Raw genomic sequence first — 18,495 nt, 5'->3', positions numbered from 1 at the left:
CAGGGGGTTGCATTTCTTGGTGGTGCGGCCCAGCGGGTTGCATTTCTTGGTGGTGTGGTCCAGCGGGTTGCATCTCTTGGTGGTGCGGCCCAGCGGGTTGCATCTTTTGGTGGTGCGGCCCAGGGGGTTGCATTTCTTGGTGGTGCGGCCCAGCGGGTTGCATCTTTTGGTGGTGCGGCCCAGCGGGTTGCATTTCTTGGTGGTGTGGTTCAGCGGGTTGCATCTCTTGGTGGTGCGGCCCAGCGGGTTGCATTTCTTGGTGGTGCTGCCCAGCGGGTTGCATTTCTTGGTGGTGCTGCCCAGCGGGTTGCATTTCTTGGTGGTGCTGCCCAGCGGGTTGCATTTCTTGGTGGTGCGGCCCAGCGGGTTGCATCTCTTGGTGGTGCGGCCCAGCGGGTTGCATCTCTTGGTGGTGCGGCCCAGTGGGTGGCATTTCTTGGTGGTGCGGCCCAGCGGGTTGCATCTCTTGGTGGTGCGGCCCAGCGGGTTGCATTTCTTGGTGGTGCGGCCCAGCGGGTTGCATTTCTTGGTGGTGCGGCCCAGCGGGTTGCATCTCTTGGTGGTGCGGCCCAGTGGGTGGCATTTCTTGGTGGTGCGGCCCAGTGGGTGGCATTTCTTGGTGGTGCGGCCCACCAAACATAACAGGTAGGTTCATGTGTGTTCCAGCATTGAGCTGCCTCATGTCCTGTTGAGGTGAGTAGTCGGGGGAGTCCCTCCATGGGAAGGAGTCCCTACAGATCTTCTGCTACATTTTATTCCCTTTTTGTTTCTAATCACTTTCCTATAATCTGAGTGCGGTGGAGGGGGAGGGGGACCAATCAGGGGTCTCTTACATTGCACAGAGTGATCACTGGATTCCTGCCATCAGGTGGGGATCCTTCCCAGCATTCCCTTCAGGTGGGGATCCTTCCCAGCATTCCCTTCAGGTGGGGATCCTTCCCAGCATTCCCATCAGGTGGGGATCCTTCCCAGCATTTCCTTCAGGTGGGGATCCTTCCCAGCATTCCCATCAGCTGAGGATCCTTCCCAGCATTCCCTTCAGGTGGGGATCCTTCCCAGCATTCCCATCAGGTGGGGATCCTTCCCAGCATTCCCTTCAGGTGGGGATCCTTCCCAGCATTCCCATCAGCTGGGGATCCTTCCCAGCATTCCCATCAGCTGGGGATCCTTCCCAGCATTCCCTTCAGGTGGGGATCCTTCCCAGCATTCCCATCAGGTGGGGATCCTTCCCAGCATTCCCATCAGGTGGGGATCCTTCCCAGCATTCCATCAGCTGGGGATCCTTCCCAGCATTCCCTTCAGGTGGGGATCCTTCCCAGCATTCCCTTCAGCTGGGGATCCTTCCCAGCATTCCCATCAGGTGGGGATCCTTCCCAGCATTCCCTTCAGGTGGGGATCCTTCCCAGCATTCCCATCAGCTGGGGATCCTTCCCAGCAGTCCCATCAGGTGGGGATCGCTGGTCCCATCATTTGGAGGAAGGTCTGCCGAGCTGTGTGTCTGGACGATGATTGGTCAGTAAGGTGGGATGATATACATAGGGGAGGGGGGGCGGTAATGTAGAAATCCTGCCAGTGTTGGAAGGAATGCTGCAGTTGAAGGATCTGTTTTGGGTGGAGCCTCTAAAGTCTCCAAATTGTGAGCCAAATTCTTATGGTGGATCTACCAAGACCGCCTCTAGAGCCTCAGGCATGCCTAGACCTGGTACATGAGATCCTGGGGGGTGGAGGGCGCTCTGTGGGGGGTGGAGGGCGCTCTGTGAGATCCTGGGGGGTGGAGGGCGCTCTGTGAGATCCTGGGGTGTGGAGGGCGCTCTGTGGGGGGTGGAGGGCGCTCTGTGAGATCCTGGGGGGGGTGGAGGGCGCTCTGTGAGATCCTGGGGGGGTGGAGGGCGCTCTGTGAGATCCCGGGGGGTGGAGGGCGCTCTGTGAGATCCTGGGGGGGTGGAGGGCGCTCTGTGAGATCCTGGGGTGGTGGAGGGCGCTCTGTGAGATCCTGGGGTGGTGGAGGGCGCTCTGTGAGATCCTGGGGTGGTGGAGGGCGCTCGGTGAGATCCTGGGGGGTGGAGGGCGCTCTGTGGGGGGTGGAGGGCGCTCTGTGAGATCCTGGCGGGGGGGTGGAGGACGCGCAGTGAGACCCCGGGGGGAGGGGCTGAAGGGCTCGCGGTGAGACCCTGGGGGGGGGGGGTGGAGGGCGTGCGGTGAGACCCCGGGGGGGGGGGGGGGGCGGTTGGAGGGGCTTGCGGTGAGACCCTGGGGGGGGGGTGGAGGGCTTGCGGTGAGACCCCGGGGGGGGGGGTGGTGGAGGGCGCTCTGTGAGACCCCGGGGGGTGGAGGGCGCTCTGTGAGACCCCGTGGGGTGGAGGGCGCGCGGTGAGACCCTGGTGGGGGGGGTGGAGGACGCGCGGTGAGACCCCGGGGGGGGGGTGGAGGGCTTGCGGTGAGACCCCGGGGGGGTGGAGGGCTCGCGGTGAGACCCCCGGGGGGGTGGAGGGCTCGCGGTGAGACCCCCATGGGGGGGTGGAGGGGCTCGCAGTGAGACCCCCATGGGGGGGTGGAGGGCTCGCGGTGAGACCCCCATGGGGGGGTGGAGGGCTCGCGGTGAGACCCCGGGGGGGGTGGAGGGCTCGCGGTGAGACCCCGGGGGGGGTGGAGGGCTCGCGGTTAGACCCCGGGGGGGGTGGAGGGCTCGCGGTGAGACACCCGGGGGGGGTGGAGGGGCTCGCGGTGAGACCCCGGGGGGTTTGGAGGGGCTCGCGGTGAGACCCCGGGGGGGTGGAGGGCTCGCGGTGAGACCCCGGGGGGGGTGGAGGGCTCGCGGTGAGACCCCGGGGGGGTGGAGGGCTCGCGGTTAGACCCCGGGGGGTTTGTATATGGGGTTTCACCCATATGAAGACCTGTGGTCTGCGCGACATCCGCTGTTAAAATTTTCTGGGGGAAAAAGGTATTTTTGAATAAAATGTTAAAGTAGAACTCTAGGCAAATTTTTTTTTTTTTCGCGTTTGATCTGATTCTCAGTGCGTTTTGCATTTTTGCCGCGGTTTTGATGTATTTTGCATCCATTTTTTCTTGTTGCTAGGCAGATTTAAAACGCACTATATAATTCCCCCCCATTTACATAACTGCCCCCCATCCCCCCCCCCCAGTGTATATAATTCTACATAACTGCCCCCCATCAAAAACTCCCTCCATGCTTTTCTGCAGCGTTTCCATTGAAGTCTATAGAACCAAAAACTTTTGGCATTCAAAAAAAGGTCCCCGCCCCTCTCCAAAAAACGCAGCGGGGTGAAAACGCGGAGAACCCGCCCCCTAGGAAATCATGTTCAATGGACTGCTGTGCGATTCTGCAAAACGCACCGGAAAACGCAGAGGTGTGACCCGAGAGTCGGAGGGTTGTATCCCCGGTCAGTTTAATTTTTTGCCATCTGTGTCTCGTTGGGGAGACTTCCCTTCACTTCCTGTTCCATACCCAAAACAGGAAGTGAGTGGAAATTTCTGCAAATTTTGTCTCCGTGCCTCCAGAATCGGTGTCCCCATTGGAAGATTTCCCCTCCTTATGCTTTTTTGTGGAAACAAATTTGGGATTTTTTTTTTTTTTTTTTTTACTTTCAATGATAGTAATCAGGACAAATAGGGCGAGTCTCCCTAATGGGCAATAAAATACTGACGGGGGAGGGGGGGGGTCTCATCCATTTCCAAAACTAGAAAACCTTTTGCCTTTAGTTATACTTTAACTCCTACCTCCTCTTGGCTATTTTTTTGCCGGTTTTTCATTTATTTATTTAATTATTTTATTTTGCTGGTTTTTCATTCATTTATTTATTTATTTTTATTTTGCTGGTTTTTCATTTGTTTATTTAATTTTTATTTTGCTGGTTTTTCATTTATTTAATTATTTTTATTTTGCTGGTTTTTCATTTATTTATTTATTTTTATTTTGCTTTTTTTTTCATTTATTTATTTATTTTTATTTTGCTGGTTTTTCATTTATTTATTTATTTTATTTTGCTGGTTTTTCATTTATTTATTTAATTTTTATTTTGCTGGTTTTTCAATTATTTTATTTTGCTGGTTTTTCATTTATTTATTTAATTATTTTTATTTTGCTGGTTTTTCATTTATTTATTTTATTTTGCTGGTTTTTCATTGATTTATTTATTTATTTCAATTTTTTTTTTTTTTGGTGTTGGGTAAAAGGGAAATGTGTTTTTATCCTGTTTTTACGTTTTATTTTTGTCCGCAGTTCCTCTGTGATCCGAGTTCCGGGAACGTCGCTGCAGAATGGATGAGAATATTTCTGGAGATGAATTGGGAATCCTCCAAATGAAGGGCGATCCCGTACTGCAGACCCCGAAGAGCTGCGCCGAGGTCCTGGATGAGGCCGTCCCGGCTGGAACCCCCCAACGTTTCAGCACCCCTCTAACCCACAAAGATGGCGCCGCTCCTAGAAGTGGCCGTTGGGGCCGCCGGCTGAAGTACAGAAGCTTCTTCGGGGTGGAATGCGAGGAGATCGCCCGGCAGCTGCGGCAAGGCTGGAGCGCCAGCAAACGCAAACTCCAGGAACTGGACATCTCCACCATTGAGGCCGAGCCCCCCCCCTTCTACTGCACCCCGAATTCTGTGCTGGAGGATACAATATACAGAGCCAAGAGGAGGAGGATTGATGGGACAGGTGAATGTTTGTGCGCCCTCCACACGCCTGCGGGGGGTTCCGCAGCGCGCCCTCCACACGCCTGCGGGGGGTTCCGCAGCGCGCCCTCCACACGCCTGCGGGGGGTTCCGCAGCGCGCCCTCCACACGCCTGCGGGGGGTTCCGCAGCGCGCCCTCCACACGCCTGCGGGGGGTTCCGCAGCGCGCCCTCCACACGCCTGCGGGGGGTTCCGCAGCGCGCCCTCCACACGCCTGCGGGGGGTTCCGCAGCGCGCCCTCCACACGCCTGCGGGGGGTTCCGCAGCGCGCCCTCCACACGCCTGCGGGGGGTTCCGCAGCGCGCCCTCCACACGCCTGCGGGGGGTTCCGCAGCGCGCCCTCCACACGCCTGCGGGGGGTTCCGCAGCGCGCCCTCCACACGCCTGCGGGGGGTTCCGCAGCGCGCCCTCCACACGCCTGCGGGGGGTTCCGCAGCGCGCCCTCCACACGCCTGCGGGGGGTTCCGCAGCGCGCCCTCCACATCCACCTGGGGGCAGCAGCTCGCCCTCCACATCCACCTGGGGGCAGCAGCTCGCCCTCCACATCCACCTGGGGGCAGCAGCTCGCCCTCCACATCCACCTGGGGGCAGCAGCTCGCCCTCCACATCCACCTGGGGGCAGCAGCTCGCCCTCCACATCCACCTGGGGGCAGCAGCTCGCCCTCCACATCCACCTGGGGGCAGCAGCTCGCCCTCCACATCCACCTGGGGGCAGCAGCTCGCCCTCCACATCCACCTGGGGGCAGCAGCTCGCCCTCCACATCCACCTGGGGGCAGCAGCTCGCCCTCCACATCCACCTGGGGGCAGCAGCTCGCCCTCCACACCCCTACCTGAAGGGCGTTCTCCACCCCTACCTGAAGGGCGTTCTCCACCCCTACCTGAAGGGCGTTCTCCACCCCTACCTGGGGTCACAATACAGTTGCACAAAGTACATAACTGGACTTCTCCCTGAAGTGAGGGGATTGGTCGTGGATGTTGTCATCAGATCAGAAGTCCCCCGTAATATTTTTGCCTCTTCCTGCTCTGGTGACAACACTAACATTTAGGAATTCTCATCACTTGGCGACCGTTGTCACCAGAAATAGAGAGGATCTCTGCATTAGGGGGACACAATGCCTGAGCGGCTCTAACCCCTCATCACTCCATTCAAAACTAAAAAAAAAAAAATTTGCTTTTACTCTTCGAGGCGTGTTCATAAAATAGATCTGCATATCAGTTCACATCCATGGAGGCTGCATGGAAATCTGTTTGTGTGTGAAATCCACTTTCTCGGGTTATATTCTCCTGTGAATTGGGAAAGTACCGCACTATGGCCACTAGATGGTGCGGAATGTTCATAGAATGAAGCATGCTCCTTAGCACCATCTAGTGGCTGTAATGTGGTATTGCCCTGCAATCTTTTCTCCTCTCTGGCTGCATTCTTGCAGCCAATGAGAAATACTGTGTGAGCTGTGATTGGTCACAGCTTGTCACATGGTACAAGGCTGCTGTGACTGGCCCTGTACCATGTGATCATTCACAGATTTCACATGTAGTAAGCAATGATGTCAGAAGTGACATCTTGCTTACTACTCTGCATGTGATCACTGATTGGCCAATCAGTGATCACATGATCGGGACCTCGCACAGAGGTCCCGTACAACGATCGGTGTTCCACTGTGTCCGGAGGATGCAGCAGGCACCAATCGCTGTGCCGCGAGCTCCCAGGGAGCGCGCACAGGCAGTGGATGTGGCCATTTATCGACATAGGCTGGACGGGAAGAGGTTAAAAAAAATTTATTTAGAAAAAATAAATTAAAAAAAAAAAGATATATATAATAATAATTTTGTTAAAAGTGTGTGAGATAGATGTGTATATATACACACACATTAAAAAAAATGTTAAATTATATATTAATAATTTTTTTTTTTAAAAGTGTGTAATATATATATATATATATATATATATATATATATATATATATATATATATATATATAAATTTTTATGTAATATATATATATATATATATATTACATAAAAAAAATTATTATATATATATTTATATAATTTTTTTTATGTTATATATATATATATATATATATATATATATATATATATATATATATATTACATTAAAAAAATATTATATAATATATATTTATTTTTTTTAAAGTATGTGAGAGAGATATAGATATCTATCTATCTCAATCATACTCTTAGAAAAAAAAAAAATAATTACACACTTTAAAAAAAAAATTAATTTTGTTTTTTTTTTATTTTTAAAGTGTGTGAGATAGATCTATACACACACTTTAAAAAAAAAAAAAATAATGTTAAATATATATTATTTTTTTTTTTAAAAAAGTGTATATGTGTGTATGTGAGATAAAATTTATATATATATATTACATACACACTGTTTTAAAAAAAAAAAAAAAAAAATGATTAATTTTTTTTAAACAGTGTGTATGTAAAAAAAATAATATATATATATCTCACATACACATACATACACTTTTTTTAAAAAAATTAATATATATTTAACATTATTGTTTTTTTTTTAAAAGTGTGTGTATAGATCTATCTCACACACTTTAAAAATAAAAAAAAAACAAAATTAATTTTTTTTTTTAAAGTGTGTAATTATTTTTTTTTTTCTAAGAGTATGATTGAGATAGATAGATATCTATATCTCTCTCACACACTTTAAAAAAAAATATATATTATATAATTTTTTTTTATGTAATATATATATATTACATAAAAAAATTATAAATATATATAATAATTTTTTTTATGTAATATATATATTACATAAAAAAAATTTTTTATATTATATTTATATATATATATATATATATATATATATATATATATATATTTATATTTATTACACACACTTTTAAAAAAAAAAAATTATTAATATATAATTTAACATTTTTTTTAATGTGTGTGTATATATACATCTATCTCACACACTTTTAACAAAATTATATATATATTTTTTTTAAAAAAAGTGTATATTATACATAAACACACTTTAAAAAAAAAAAAAAAATTATATATAATATATATATTTATTTTTATTTTTTTATAGGCTTTTCTGAAACCGAGCTTAATTTCTCCTCTACACAATGCAAACCCGATCCTGCCTGTCAAAGCCAGGAAGAGCCTGGAGATGGATTGCCCAGATTGTCATCTGATGGAAATCCTTCGGCTCCCAAACGTGAACTCTTTCAGATAAGCGGTAAACCGAGGCGCTCGGGATATAACCGCGCATTCGTAGGAAAGGATGGAGAATCTGCAGCAGGCGATGATCAGAGAACCATTGGATCCCCCAGAACCTGCAGCACTGAGGCCAAGAAGCCCTTGGAAGATAAATCCACCAGGAAGGGTCCGGCACCGGGTGAGAATGAAGACCAACCTGATCTCCAATCACAAGGGGGATCCATCCAGCCTTTGGAGTTCCGAAGTTTCTTTCTTGCCGAGTGCGAGGCCATTTGCAACCGGCTAAGACGTGGTGATGCCAAAAGGCTATTGGATGACGTGTCTACCATTGACGCTGAACCACCGCCAAACCTTTCCTCGAGTGTCACCTTTTCCTCAGACCTAGACAACAGCCAACCCAAGGCAAACTCCTGTTTCGGTGTGACTCAGCTGGATCTGGAGAGGATGAACTTAAACCGAACTGCCACAGATGGAGGCTTCTCTCTACAGAAGGCCCCAAACGGCAATACAACTGGCCCAATCAAGGGGATGCTTGTCAACACCACCAAAGGCATGGGGAACATGCATGGTGCAAGGTCCGTGGCAAATGTCACCCATGACGTGATGGTGTGCGATGAGGTATCTGCAGCAGATGCCACCAAAGACATTGTGACCGATTGTGATGGGATGGAAGCTGTAGATGCCACCCAAGACTTTGGGACCAATTATGATGGGATGGAAGCTGTAGATGCCACCCAAGACATTGTGACCAATTGTGATGGGATGGAAGCTGTAGATGCCACCCAAGACTTTGGGACCAATTGCGATGGGGTGTCAGCGGGTGATGCCACTCAGGACATTGTGCCCGCATGCGGTGGCTTGAAAGCTGTAGATGCCACCCAAGACACTGTGACCATGTGTGATGATTCCTTTGTGTTGAGGGCAACATTGCACGTGGTGACAACCCCTGACAAAGTGTCGGTTGCAAATACCAGTCAAGAAATTCTGACAGGACCTGGAGATTTCATAGCAGACGTCACCAAGGACATAGAAATGGAACAGAATATTTACGTGACAAATGCCACACGAGAGATCATGCCAAGGAGCGATGAGAAGGGTTCAAATGTCATGCCAAACACTACGGCGCGTGGTGTAGATGCTGAGTGCAACCCTGCAAAGGTGGGTGCCCGTGTTTTCAAGGCCAAGGACGTTGTGAATATGCATGGTGATCTAGCAAACCCCAAAATTGTGACCTTCTGTAACGGGGATCCTTCAGCAGGCCGCACCTTAAACTCTACGACAAATCTTTCCTTGCAGGACTTTAAAACCAATCTTGTGAAGGTGCATTTTCCAAGAACCGCACGTAAAATAAATAAAATGCGTTGTGCGGTATCTGCAGCAGGTTCAACAAGACCTAAAACTGAGACCTGTGCTGAGGTCCTCTCATCAGATACTACGATGGGGACAATTCACGGCCAAGTTCCTAGAGCAGAGGGGGCTCGGGGCAGAGGGTTCAGCATTCCAGTCGCTCAAAAGCGTGTTTTATGGACAGGCGATACGAATATCCCAAATAGAGCACATGGGGCAACAAATGGCAAAAATTGTATTCAAAATACGACTTTCCTGTGTATGGAGAAGTTCGGTCAGAATGGTGCAACCATCTGCAAGGCGTCCCTTACTTCACCTTTATCAACCATTATTAGTACGGCTACCATCAGGGACTTGGGCCAAGTTCAGTCAGAAGGGTCAACCGCTACCATCAGGGACTCGGGCCAAATTCATTCAGAAGGGTCAACCGCTACCATCAGGGACTTGGGCCAAGTTCATTCAGAAGGGTCAACCGCTACCATTAGGGACTTGGGCCAAGTTCATTCAGAAGGGTCAACCGCTACCATCAGGGACTTGGGCCAAGTTCATTCAGAAGGGTCAACCGCTACCATCAGGGACTTGGGCCAAGTTCATTCAGAAGGGTCAACCGCTACCATCAGGGACTTGGGCCAAGTTCATTCAGAAGGGTCAACCGCTACCATCAGGGACTTGGGCCAAGTTCATTCAGAAGGGTCAACCGCTACCATCGGGGACTTGGGCCAAGTTCCTTCAGAAGGGTCAACCGCTACCACAAGGGACTCGGGCCAAGTTCATTCAGAAGGGTCAACCACTACCATCAGTGATCCATCTCGAGTTCATACTGAGGGGTCCACCACCTTCTCCATGCGTACACCATCTACCTATGGGGAGCCGGCTCCACACGCTACAAAGGACGTTGTAATAAATCGCAGAGCGGTGTGTAGCAACATTCCAACGTGCGATGCCATGGCCACCTCCATTGCCGAAGCCACTGGACTCCGTAACCGGGAACTGGTGTTCAGCACACCATCCAGCACTGAGGTAATTGCCGCAAACTGTACCCGGCTGGGTGGTGTCCCTCAGGTTACTCAACCAAAGAACCATGAGAGAGGTACCAGAGAGATGTCTCTTAGTGGAGGGACTCCAATGGACTCCACGTGTGATCTAGACGTGACGCACATTGCCAACGAGGAAAGTGTGTTCTGTAAAAGATCCTTCAACTTTATGACCTCTACGCCTCTTCCATGCATTAATCATGTTTTTATTAAGAAGTCCGGTGGGGACTCGGTACAGCCAAATCCTAAACCCTTCCCTAATAAAGGTCCAAGAGCGAATAAACCAACGGCCATTCCCAAAGCGGTCAGTGCAGGACTGCCAACAAGGGGGAACATCACCCAGATAAGAGGACAACTCTCCCAGGATCTTCCCGGTCCCTTTAAAAGCTCTCTTCCAAAATCAGCCAAAACCTCATCAAGGGTCCCGAAACCAGCGACCGGCATCTCCACCCTGCGATGCCCAGTGGCCTCCACCACTTTTATTAGGACCCCTCAAGTGACCAGGTCAAGGACTTCAGAGAGAGCTCAGGTGGGACCGAACACAACAAATCGAATCCCCGCAGTTCCTTCCACTGGTTTGCCGAGGAGGAATGTTAGGATCACCCAGGACAGTGCCGCCAATAGGATTCCTCAGAAGGGTTTGGAAAATGGCCCCAGAGCTGGCAAAGGTCCCGGCATGAAGGTCGGTATTTGTATGTCTTTGTATGGAACAGGGGCGGACTGACAACTCACGGGGCCCCCGGGCAATAGGGGATCATGGGGCCCCTGTGTCCTTGCCCAAACTCAAAAAAGCCTATGAAAAAGGTACCAGGGGCATCTCATGGGGCCCCCTATTGACCCCGGGCCCTCAGGCAGTGCCCGAGTTTCCAAAAGGTCAGTCCGCCCCTTGACATCGATCTGCTATGGATACATTGTTACATTCTACATCCTTTGTGTGGAAGTAACCATCGATGTCTGATGGAACCCCCCCCCCCATTTCTGCCCCTTAGATGTGCTTCATTGGGGGCTCCTCTCATTGGGGGCTCCTCTCATTGGGGGCTCCTCTCATTGGGGGCTCCTCTCATTGGGTGGTCCTCTCATAGATAATTATTGAATGAATTCATGGTAAAGTGGAACCGTTCAGCCAAAACCTCTTCTTAGTTATTCCATTTTTTGTAATATATTGGATTAGAGCCCAACTGTGTGGGAGGGTTTTTGGTTTCTGGTTTTTTGTGTGGTTTTTTTTTTTTTGGGGGGGGGGCTGGGTTAGTTTATTTTTTCATTCCCTTCAGGAGAAATCTCCCTAATAAACACAGCGGAGAAAAATACTAGAGGAGTTCTAATCCTTCGCCACTACATCCAAACCTGAAAAAAAAATTTGGTGGGGGCTATAAAATTGCTTCAGTCTTCTTCTTTTTTTTTTTTTTTTTTTGTGGCGAGTGAAAAAATTTAGCTGAAAAAATTGCTGATTTTCTCACAAATTTGCTTAACAAACTAAAATAATCTACTCAATTTTTGTAATTTTGGGTGTAATATATATTTTTTTTTTGTTTTTTTTTTTGTGTATTTGGGTCAGTTTTAGGGTCCTTTTTGTTATAAATGTGACTTTTACCCAACATTGACATTATTGGCCCCCGACCCGTCTTCTTTCTACTCTTTATTGGGGGATTATTTTCTCTTGGCTTATTCCATTTAATGTTGTGGGGTTTTTTTTTTTTGTTTTGTTTTTTTTAATAATTTAAATGTGGATAATGGGGCCCTACGGGGCCCTACACGTCACTTATTAATTACAGAAACCATATAAAAGGTGAACAAAGAACGTGGCTGTGAGGTCTCGACGCGTTTTGCCAATGTGGCTTCCTCAGGAGCTCCTTGGGTACATAAGCCATTGGAGGACCACCAAATCATATTTATTTTGTCTACCCCCCCCCCCCCCCCACTGTGTCCACAATATTGAAAAATTTAGATTTTTGTGGGGGGGGGTTGGGTTTTTTTGGGGGATTGGGGTTTTCCTTTGTGTTTTTGGGGGAGGGGGTTTGGAGGGGTTAGGTTTTTTTTAGGGGGGAGGGGGTTGGTGGGGTTTCCTTTGGTGGGGGTTTTTTTTTGTGGGGGATTTGGGTTTTTTGGGGGTTTTTTTTGGTGTTTCTCTTTGGTGTTTTTTGAGGGGTTTGGGTTTTTTTGGGGGAGGGGTTTTTTTTTTGGGGGGGTTGGTGGTTTTTTTGGGGGGGGGTTATTTTTTTGGGGGTTTTCTTTGGTGTTTTTTTTTTTTTTTTTTTTAAACATTTTTATAACCCGCAAAGCTGACCATTTGTAATGATTTTGGTTGAGGTGATTGTAGCCGTATTGGCGCACAGTGGCGTGCTCTCCGTGGTACTCGCCCGGACTTTGGAGAAGGGCGTACACCCCGAAGCAGTTGTCTGTCCGTGCGCAGAGTACCCCGGGCGGGGCTCCGTTGTGTCCGGGGCGGGGCTCCGTTGTGTCCGGGGCGGGGATCTGCTGTGTCCGGGGCGGGGCTCCGTTGTATCTGGGGCGGGGCTCTGATGTCTCTGTAATTTCTTTGCATGGAACTTTCTTGTATGTATTCAGTACTTTGTATCTGGTGGTGTCGCTCAGGACGGAGGTGACACGGACGGATCTTCCTTTGTGGGACCCCCAGGCCAGATCTGTACACTGGCCAATAGGATCCGCGCAGGGAAGGTCCCGCCCTCGGTTCCTGGTCCTCCGAGCGCAGCGCCTGACGGCAAAGCTTCCTTCTTACCTACCCCTCAGCCTGCAGGTAAGTGTCCGCCGACGACACCATGTGAGGCAGGAAGGAGAAGGATTTATCTTGTTTTCTCTCCTGGCAGGATCCAGAACGTTGGGGTTCATCAGGCCGCTCCTCACGTCTATCCGCACCCCTCAGCCTGCAGGATCCCTGGCAGCTTCCAGAATCCGGCCGCGTGTCTCGGGTAGGAACCTCCGACTGTAAGGGAAGCTGGGCGATGGGTGTATGGGGGGGGGTGCTCAATATCGATGCCGGGGGGTCGTCCCATGTGTGGCCCCAACACATCATTACCTGGATTGTAGTAAAGGTGACCCCTTAGAGCAGCGGGGGGGGGACATGCTTCCTCCCACTGACACCAGTGAGGGTGGGGGCACACAGTTTGAGGACCCCAATCATGGCAATTTTTTTTATTTCCCTTTCTTCCCTTCTTTCTTTTCTTCCCTTTTTTGGTCTTTTCTTACACTTTTTTTTTTTTTTTTTTTTTTAATTTTTTTTAATTTTTTTTCCCCTTCTATTTTTGTTCTTTTTCATCCCTATGTTTCTTTTTTTATCTTTTTTTTTTGTTTTGTTTTTTTTTTGTTTTTCATCCCTCTAAAGTGCCCCAATCATTTTATTACTTTTGTCCTTTTTTTGTTTTGTGTAATAATTGGCCCCCTGAGTTCCTGTAATAAATGGTGGCGATGGAGTTCTGGTGACTTCTTATCTTCTGCCCCTTTTTTTGTTTCTTCCCTTTTTTCATTTTCTTCTTTTCTTCCTTTTTTTTTTTTTTTTCCTTTCCTCTTCTTCTTTTTTGTTTTTTTTTTTTTTGTTTTTTTTTGTTTTGTTTTTCCTCCCCTTCCTTTTTGTTTTACTTCTCCGGGGGGCAGATTCCATACATACTGGACCCACAGTTTGTTTTTTTTTGTTCTTCTTTTTCTTTCCTTTTTTCTTTTTTTTTTTTTTTTTTTTTTTTGTTCCCATTTTTTTTTGTGTTTTTTCTTCCATTTTATTTTTCTACTTTTTACTTCCTTTTATTTGTTTTCTTATTCTCTTCATTTTTTTTGTTCTTCCTTTTTTTTCCCCTTTTTTTTCTGTTTTCTTCTTTTTCCTTATTTTTGTTTCATTTTCTTCATTTTTTTTTTTTTGGTTCTTTTTCTTTTCCCTCTAAAGTGCCCCAGTCATTTTATTAATTCTTTTGTCCTTTTTTGTTTGTAATAATTGTCCCCCGGAGTTCCTGTAATAAATGGTGGTGATGGATCCGTGGCGTTCTGGTGACTTCTTATCTTCTGCTGGATTTTTCAGCCTCACCGGTAAGGAACGCTCCAGCAGCTCCGACGGTCGGCGGCCCCCCGGGGCCCGCAGTGAGGAATTCTCATTTCCAGTCCAGGCTGCTCTACATTTTACCGCCCCCCCATAGAACTGCTGATTACCTCCCGTAATGGGACCTGACCTCTGACCTTCCCATAGACGGTGTGGCTCAATCATTCCGGATGTCGGAGTCGTATTTGTAGTTTGTTGTAATATGAAGAGAAATTCTAGAGAAGAATAATAAAGAAAAGTCTGAAATATCTGCAAATCACTGAAACTGCTGTGTGATGTCATTCCCATCCTTGTCATGTGATCCTGCCAGGGGCGGCCCTTCCTCCAGCAGGGTGACCACGTTCATTCTTCTGATTCATGGACAATAGAGAGGGAACACGGCTCATGTTCTCACCCATGGTCAGTGCTGGCCCAGCTCACTAACTCCTCCCCCTGGTGTTGTAACCACCCACATAACCTAACTGTGGTTGTGTAAGCAGTCCATTGGAGCGCCCCCTGTCTGTCAAAAGTGATATTGGGCCTCCTCTTCAATCCTGACTCCAGTGTCCTGAGGAGCGCCATATCCCCTGTGATGATGTCATCGGGCGACAGAGACAGTCTGAAGTCTTCCTGGTCAGTACAATGCTGCCGGGATTACACCTGGGGGGGGGCACATTCCACACATACTGCACCTGGGGGGGGGGGGGCACATTCCACACACACTGCACACACAGGTGGGGGGTTTCTTCCCATTTGTTTTTTTTTTGTTTTTTTGTTTTTTTGTACTTTCTTCCTTTTTTATTTTCTTTTTTTTTTTTTGTTTTGTTAATTCTTTTTTTGTTCTTTTCTTCCCTATTTTTAATTTTTTTGTTTTCTTTTCCTTCCATTTTTTTTGTTTTTTTTTCTTCCCTTTTTTTTGTTATATTCTTCTTTTTCTTCCCTATTTTATTTTTTTTATGTTTTTCTTCCCTTTTATTTTATTTTCCTTTTTTTTGTTCTCTTTCTTCCCCCTTTTTTTTCTTCCCTTTTTTTGTTCTTTCATTTTGTGTTTTTTTTGTGTTTTTTCTTCCCTCTAAAGTGGCCCAATCATTTTTATTACTTCTTTTGTCCTTTTTTGTTTTGTGTAGTAATTGGCCCTCTGAGTTCCTGTAATAAAAGGTGGCGATGGATCCATGGAGTTCTGGTGACTTCTTATCTTCTGCCCCTTTTTTTGTTTCTTCCCTTTTTTTCATTTTCTTTTCTTCCTTTTTTTTTTTTTTTTTTGTGTGCTTCTTTTTCTTCCCCTTCTTTTTTTGTGTTTTTTTTAAAAAAAAAAAAATTTCTCCTTCCCTTTTTGTTTTTCTTTTTTTCTTCCCTTTTTTTTTGTTGTTTGTTACCCTTCTTTTGTTCTTTGTTTTCTTCCCCCTTTTTTCTGTGTTCTTCGTTTTTTCTTCCCCCTTTTTTCTGTGTTTTTTCATTTTTTTTTTTCATTTTTTTTTCTCAAGTGTCCCAATCATTTTATTAATTATGTACTGTACTGCAGGTATTAAACATGGGGGCAGATTCCATACATACTGTACCCCCATTTGATTTTTTTTTTTGTTCTTTTTCTTCCCTTTTTTTTTGGTTCTTTTCTCTTTTGTTCTTTTATTTTCTTTTTTCTGTATTTTCTTCCTTTTCTTCCCTTTTTTTTTTTTTTTTTTTTTTTTTTTTTTTTTTTTTTCAGCCCTTTTTTTTTATTCTTCCCTCTAAAGTGCCCCATTCATTTTATTACTTCTTTTGTCCTTTTTTTGTTTTGTGTAATAATTGGCCTCTTGAGTTCCTGTAATAAATGGTGGCGATGGATCCATGGTGTTCTGGTGACTTCTTATCTTCTGGCCCTTTTTTTTTTTGTTTTCCTCCTTTTTTTTTCATTTTTTTGTTCCTTCCCTTTTTCATTTTCTTTTACTTTTTTTTATTTTTTTTCATTTTTTGTTTTTCCTTTTTTTTTTTTTTTTTTTTTTTTTTTTCCCTTTTTGTTCACTTTTCTTTTTATTCTTTTTTTCTTCCCTCTAAAGTGCCCCAATTATTTTATTACTTTTGTCCTTTTTTTGTTTTGTGTAATAATTGGCCCCCTAATTTCCTGTAATGGTGGCATTGGATCCATGGAGTTCTGGTGACTTCTTATCTTCTGCCCCTTTTTTTTGTTTTCTTCTTCCTTTTTTTTTATTTTTTGGTTATTTTCTTTCTTGCCCCTTTTTTTTTTTTTTTTTTTTTTTTCTTCCCTTTTTTTTCTTTTTTTTGTGTTTTTTGTTTTTCCATTTTTGTGTGTTCTTTTTCTTTCTTTCTTTTTTTTTTCCTTCCCTTTTTTTGTTTTCTTCTTTTTTTCTTCCCTTTTTTTTTTTTTTTCTCAAGTGTTCCAATATTTTAATTAATTCTTATGTACTGTACTACAGGTATTAAACATGGGCAGATTTCATACATACTGTACCCCCAGTTGTTGTGTGTGGTGGTTTTTTGGTTTTTTTGTTTTTTTTCCTTTTTTTTTTTTGTTATTTCCCCCCAAAAGTGTCCCAATCATTTTATTAATTCTTATGTACTATACTGCAGGTATTAAACATGGGGGCAGATTCCATACATACTGGACCCACAGTTTGTTTGTTTTTGTTCTTCTTTCCTTTTTTTTCTCTTTTTGTTTTTCTTACCTTTTTTTTTTTTCTTCCATTTTATTCTACTTTTACTTCCTTTTTTATTTTGTTTTCTTCCCTTTTTTATTTTTTATTTTTTTTCTTTTCTTTTTTTTTTTTTTTTTTTTCTGTTTTCTCTTTCCATTTTTTTGTTTTCTTCCCTTTTTTTGGTTCTTTTTCTTTTCCCTCTAAAGTGCCCCAATCATTTATTACTTCTTTTGTCCTGTTTTTTGTTTTGTGTAATAATTGGTCCCCGGAGTTCCTGTAATAAATGGTGGCGATGGATCCGTGGAGTTCTGGTGACTTCTTATTTTCTGCTGGATTTTTCAGCCTTACCGGTAAGGAACGCTCCAGCGGCTCCGATGGTCGGCAGCCCCCCGGGGCCCGCAGTGAGGAATTCTCATGTCCAGCCAGGCTGCTCTACATTTTACCGCCCCCCATAGCCCATAGAAAGGGACCTGACCACTGACCTGGTGATCCTTCCAGGGGCGGCCCTTCCTCCAGCAGGGTGACCACGTTAATTCTTCTGATTCATGGACAATAGAGAGGGAACACGGCTCATGTTGTCACCCATGGTCAGTGCTGCTCCAGCTCACTAACTCCTCCTCCCCCTGGTGTTGTAACCGCCCCCACATAACCTAACTTTTATCTTTGCCCTTGGTGCTGGGCTACAAGTATCTTAGCCCCTCCTCGCTGTCACCCCCCTATTGGCAAGACCCCCCCATTCCAGGACTCTTCCCTGGTTTGCGCACAGATCACCCTCCCTGCCATTTCCCCATTGAGTGTCTGTCATTTTGTTGTCTCAATAAAGCTTTGTGTGTTCCCCATCTTCTTTGTGTGTTCTGTCCTGCCTACACTTCCGTCACAGGGGGGTTGTTTTTTTTGGTTCGGTTTTTTGGGGTTTTTGGTTTTTTTTTTGTTTGGTTTCTTTGTGTTTTTTTTTTTGTGTTTTTGTGGTTTTATTTGTGTTTTGGTTTCTTTTTGTTTTTTGTGGTTTTTTTTTTTTCAGGAAAAAAAATTAGTTTATTTATATTTTATTTTTTTGTTTTTTTTGTTCCAGGAGCCTGTAAAGCAATTGGCAGATCTCTGGTGCCATGCAAGGCTCCTGCAGACCTGCCGGTATATCTGCTTACCCACACGACCGATTCAATGAACTACCACAGCGCTCACAGCTCCCTGGAAGTTCGTTGATAACTACCACCTGACAGCCGCTATGTCTGGACTTGTTCCATAAATGGAAGGTTTCCCCCACCGGGGTTATCATCCCTCACAAGGGAATAGACATGTCGCCTCCTTGCACCCTTCGCTGCCCTTTGTCTCCTACAGACGGTCATCTCGCAAACTTTGTCCACACAGCTAGCGGCCCCTTGCTGCACCGGCTTCCACCTGACTCCTGCGTGGAGCCCGGTGGAGCCCTCGCGCCGGCCTCGGTGGAGCCCTCGCGCCGGCCTCGGTGGAGCCCTCGCGCCGGCCTCGGTGGAGCCCTCGCGCCGGCCTCGGTGGAGCCCTCGCGCCGGCCTCGGTGGAGCCCTCGCGCCGGCCTCGGTGGAG

General features: G+C 46.3%; 1 protein-coding gene across 1 annotated transcript; it reads left to right on the top strand.

Moving 5' to 3' along the window:
• Nucleotides 1-4,278: 4,278 nt before the first annotated feature.
• On the top strand, nucleotides 4,279-14,535 carry LOC149427091 (uncharacterized). The gene is made up of 5 exons (XM_089668268.1): nucleotides 4,279-4,669; nucleotides 7,767-10,960; nucleotides 12,871-13,033; nucleotides 13,104-13,205; nucleotides 14,303-14,535. The coding sequence occupies exons 1-5, from the start codon at nucleotides 4,279-4,281 to the stop codon at nucleotides 14,437-14,439; spliced, it is 3,987 nt and encodes a 1,328-aa protein (XP_089524394.1). The 3' UTR covers nucleotides 14,440-14,535.
• The last annotated feature ends 3,960 nt before the right edge of the window (nucleotides 14,536-18,495 follow it).

This window comes from Staurois parvus, unplaced genomic scaffold (genome assembly GCF_062004578.1).
Source record: "Staurois parvus isolate SC_StPar_1 unplaced genomic scaffold, SC_StPar_1.0 ptg004040l, whole genome shotgun sequence".
In the NCBI taxonomy this organism is placed as follows: domain Eukaryota; kingdom Metazoa; phylum Chordata; class Amphibia; order Anura; family Ranidae; genus Staurois; species Staurois parvus.
This window is presented reverse-complemented; position numbering and strand designations above follow the sequence as displayed.

What these genes read in the sequence shown, in the direction of transcription:
- LOC149427091 (XM_089668268.1), top strand. Translation starts at nt 4,279, where the DNA reads ATGGATGAGAATATTTCTGGAGATGAATTGGGAATCCTCCAAATGAAG. An exon ending in GAGGAGGATTGATGGGACAG is followed by an intron (nt 4,670 to 7,766) that starts GTGAATGTTTGT and finishes ATTTTTTTATAG; the next exon opens with GCTTTTCTGAAACCGAGCTT. An exon ending in ACCTACCCCTCAGCCTGCAG is followed by an intron (nt 13,034 to 13,103) that starts GTAAGTGTCCGC and finishes CTCTCCTGGCAG; the next exon opens with GATCCAGAACGTTGGGGTTC.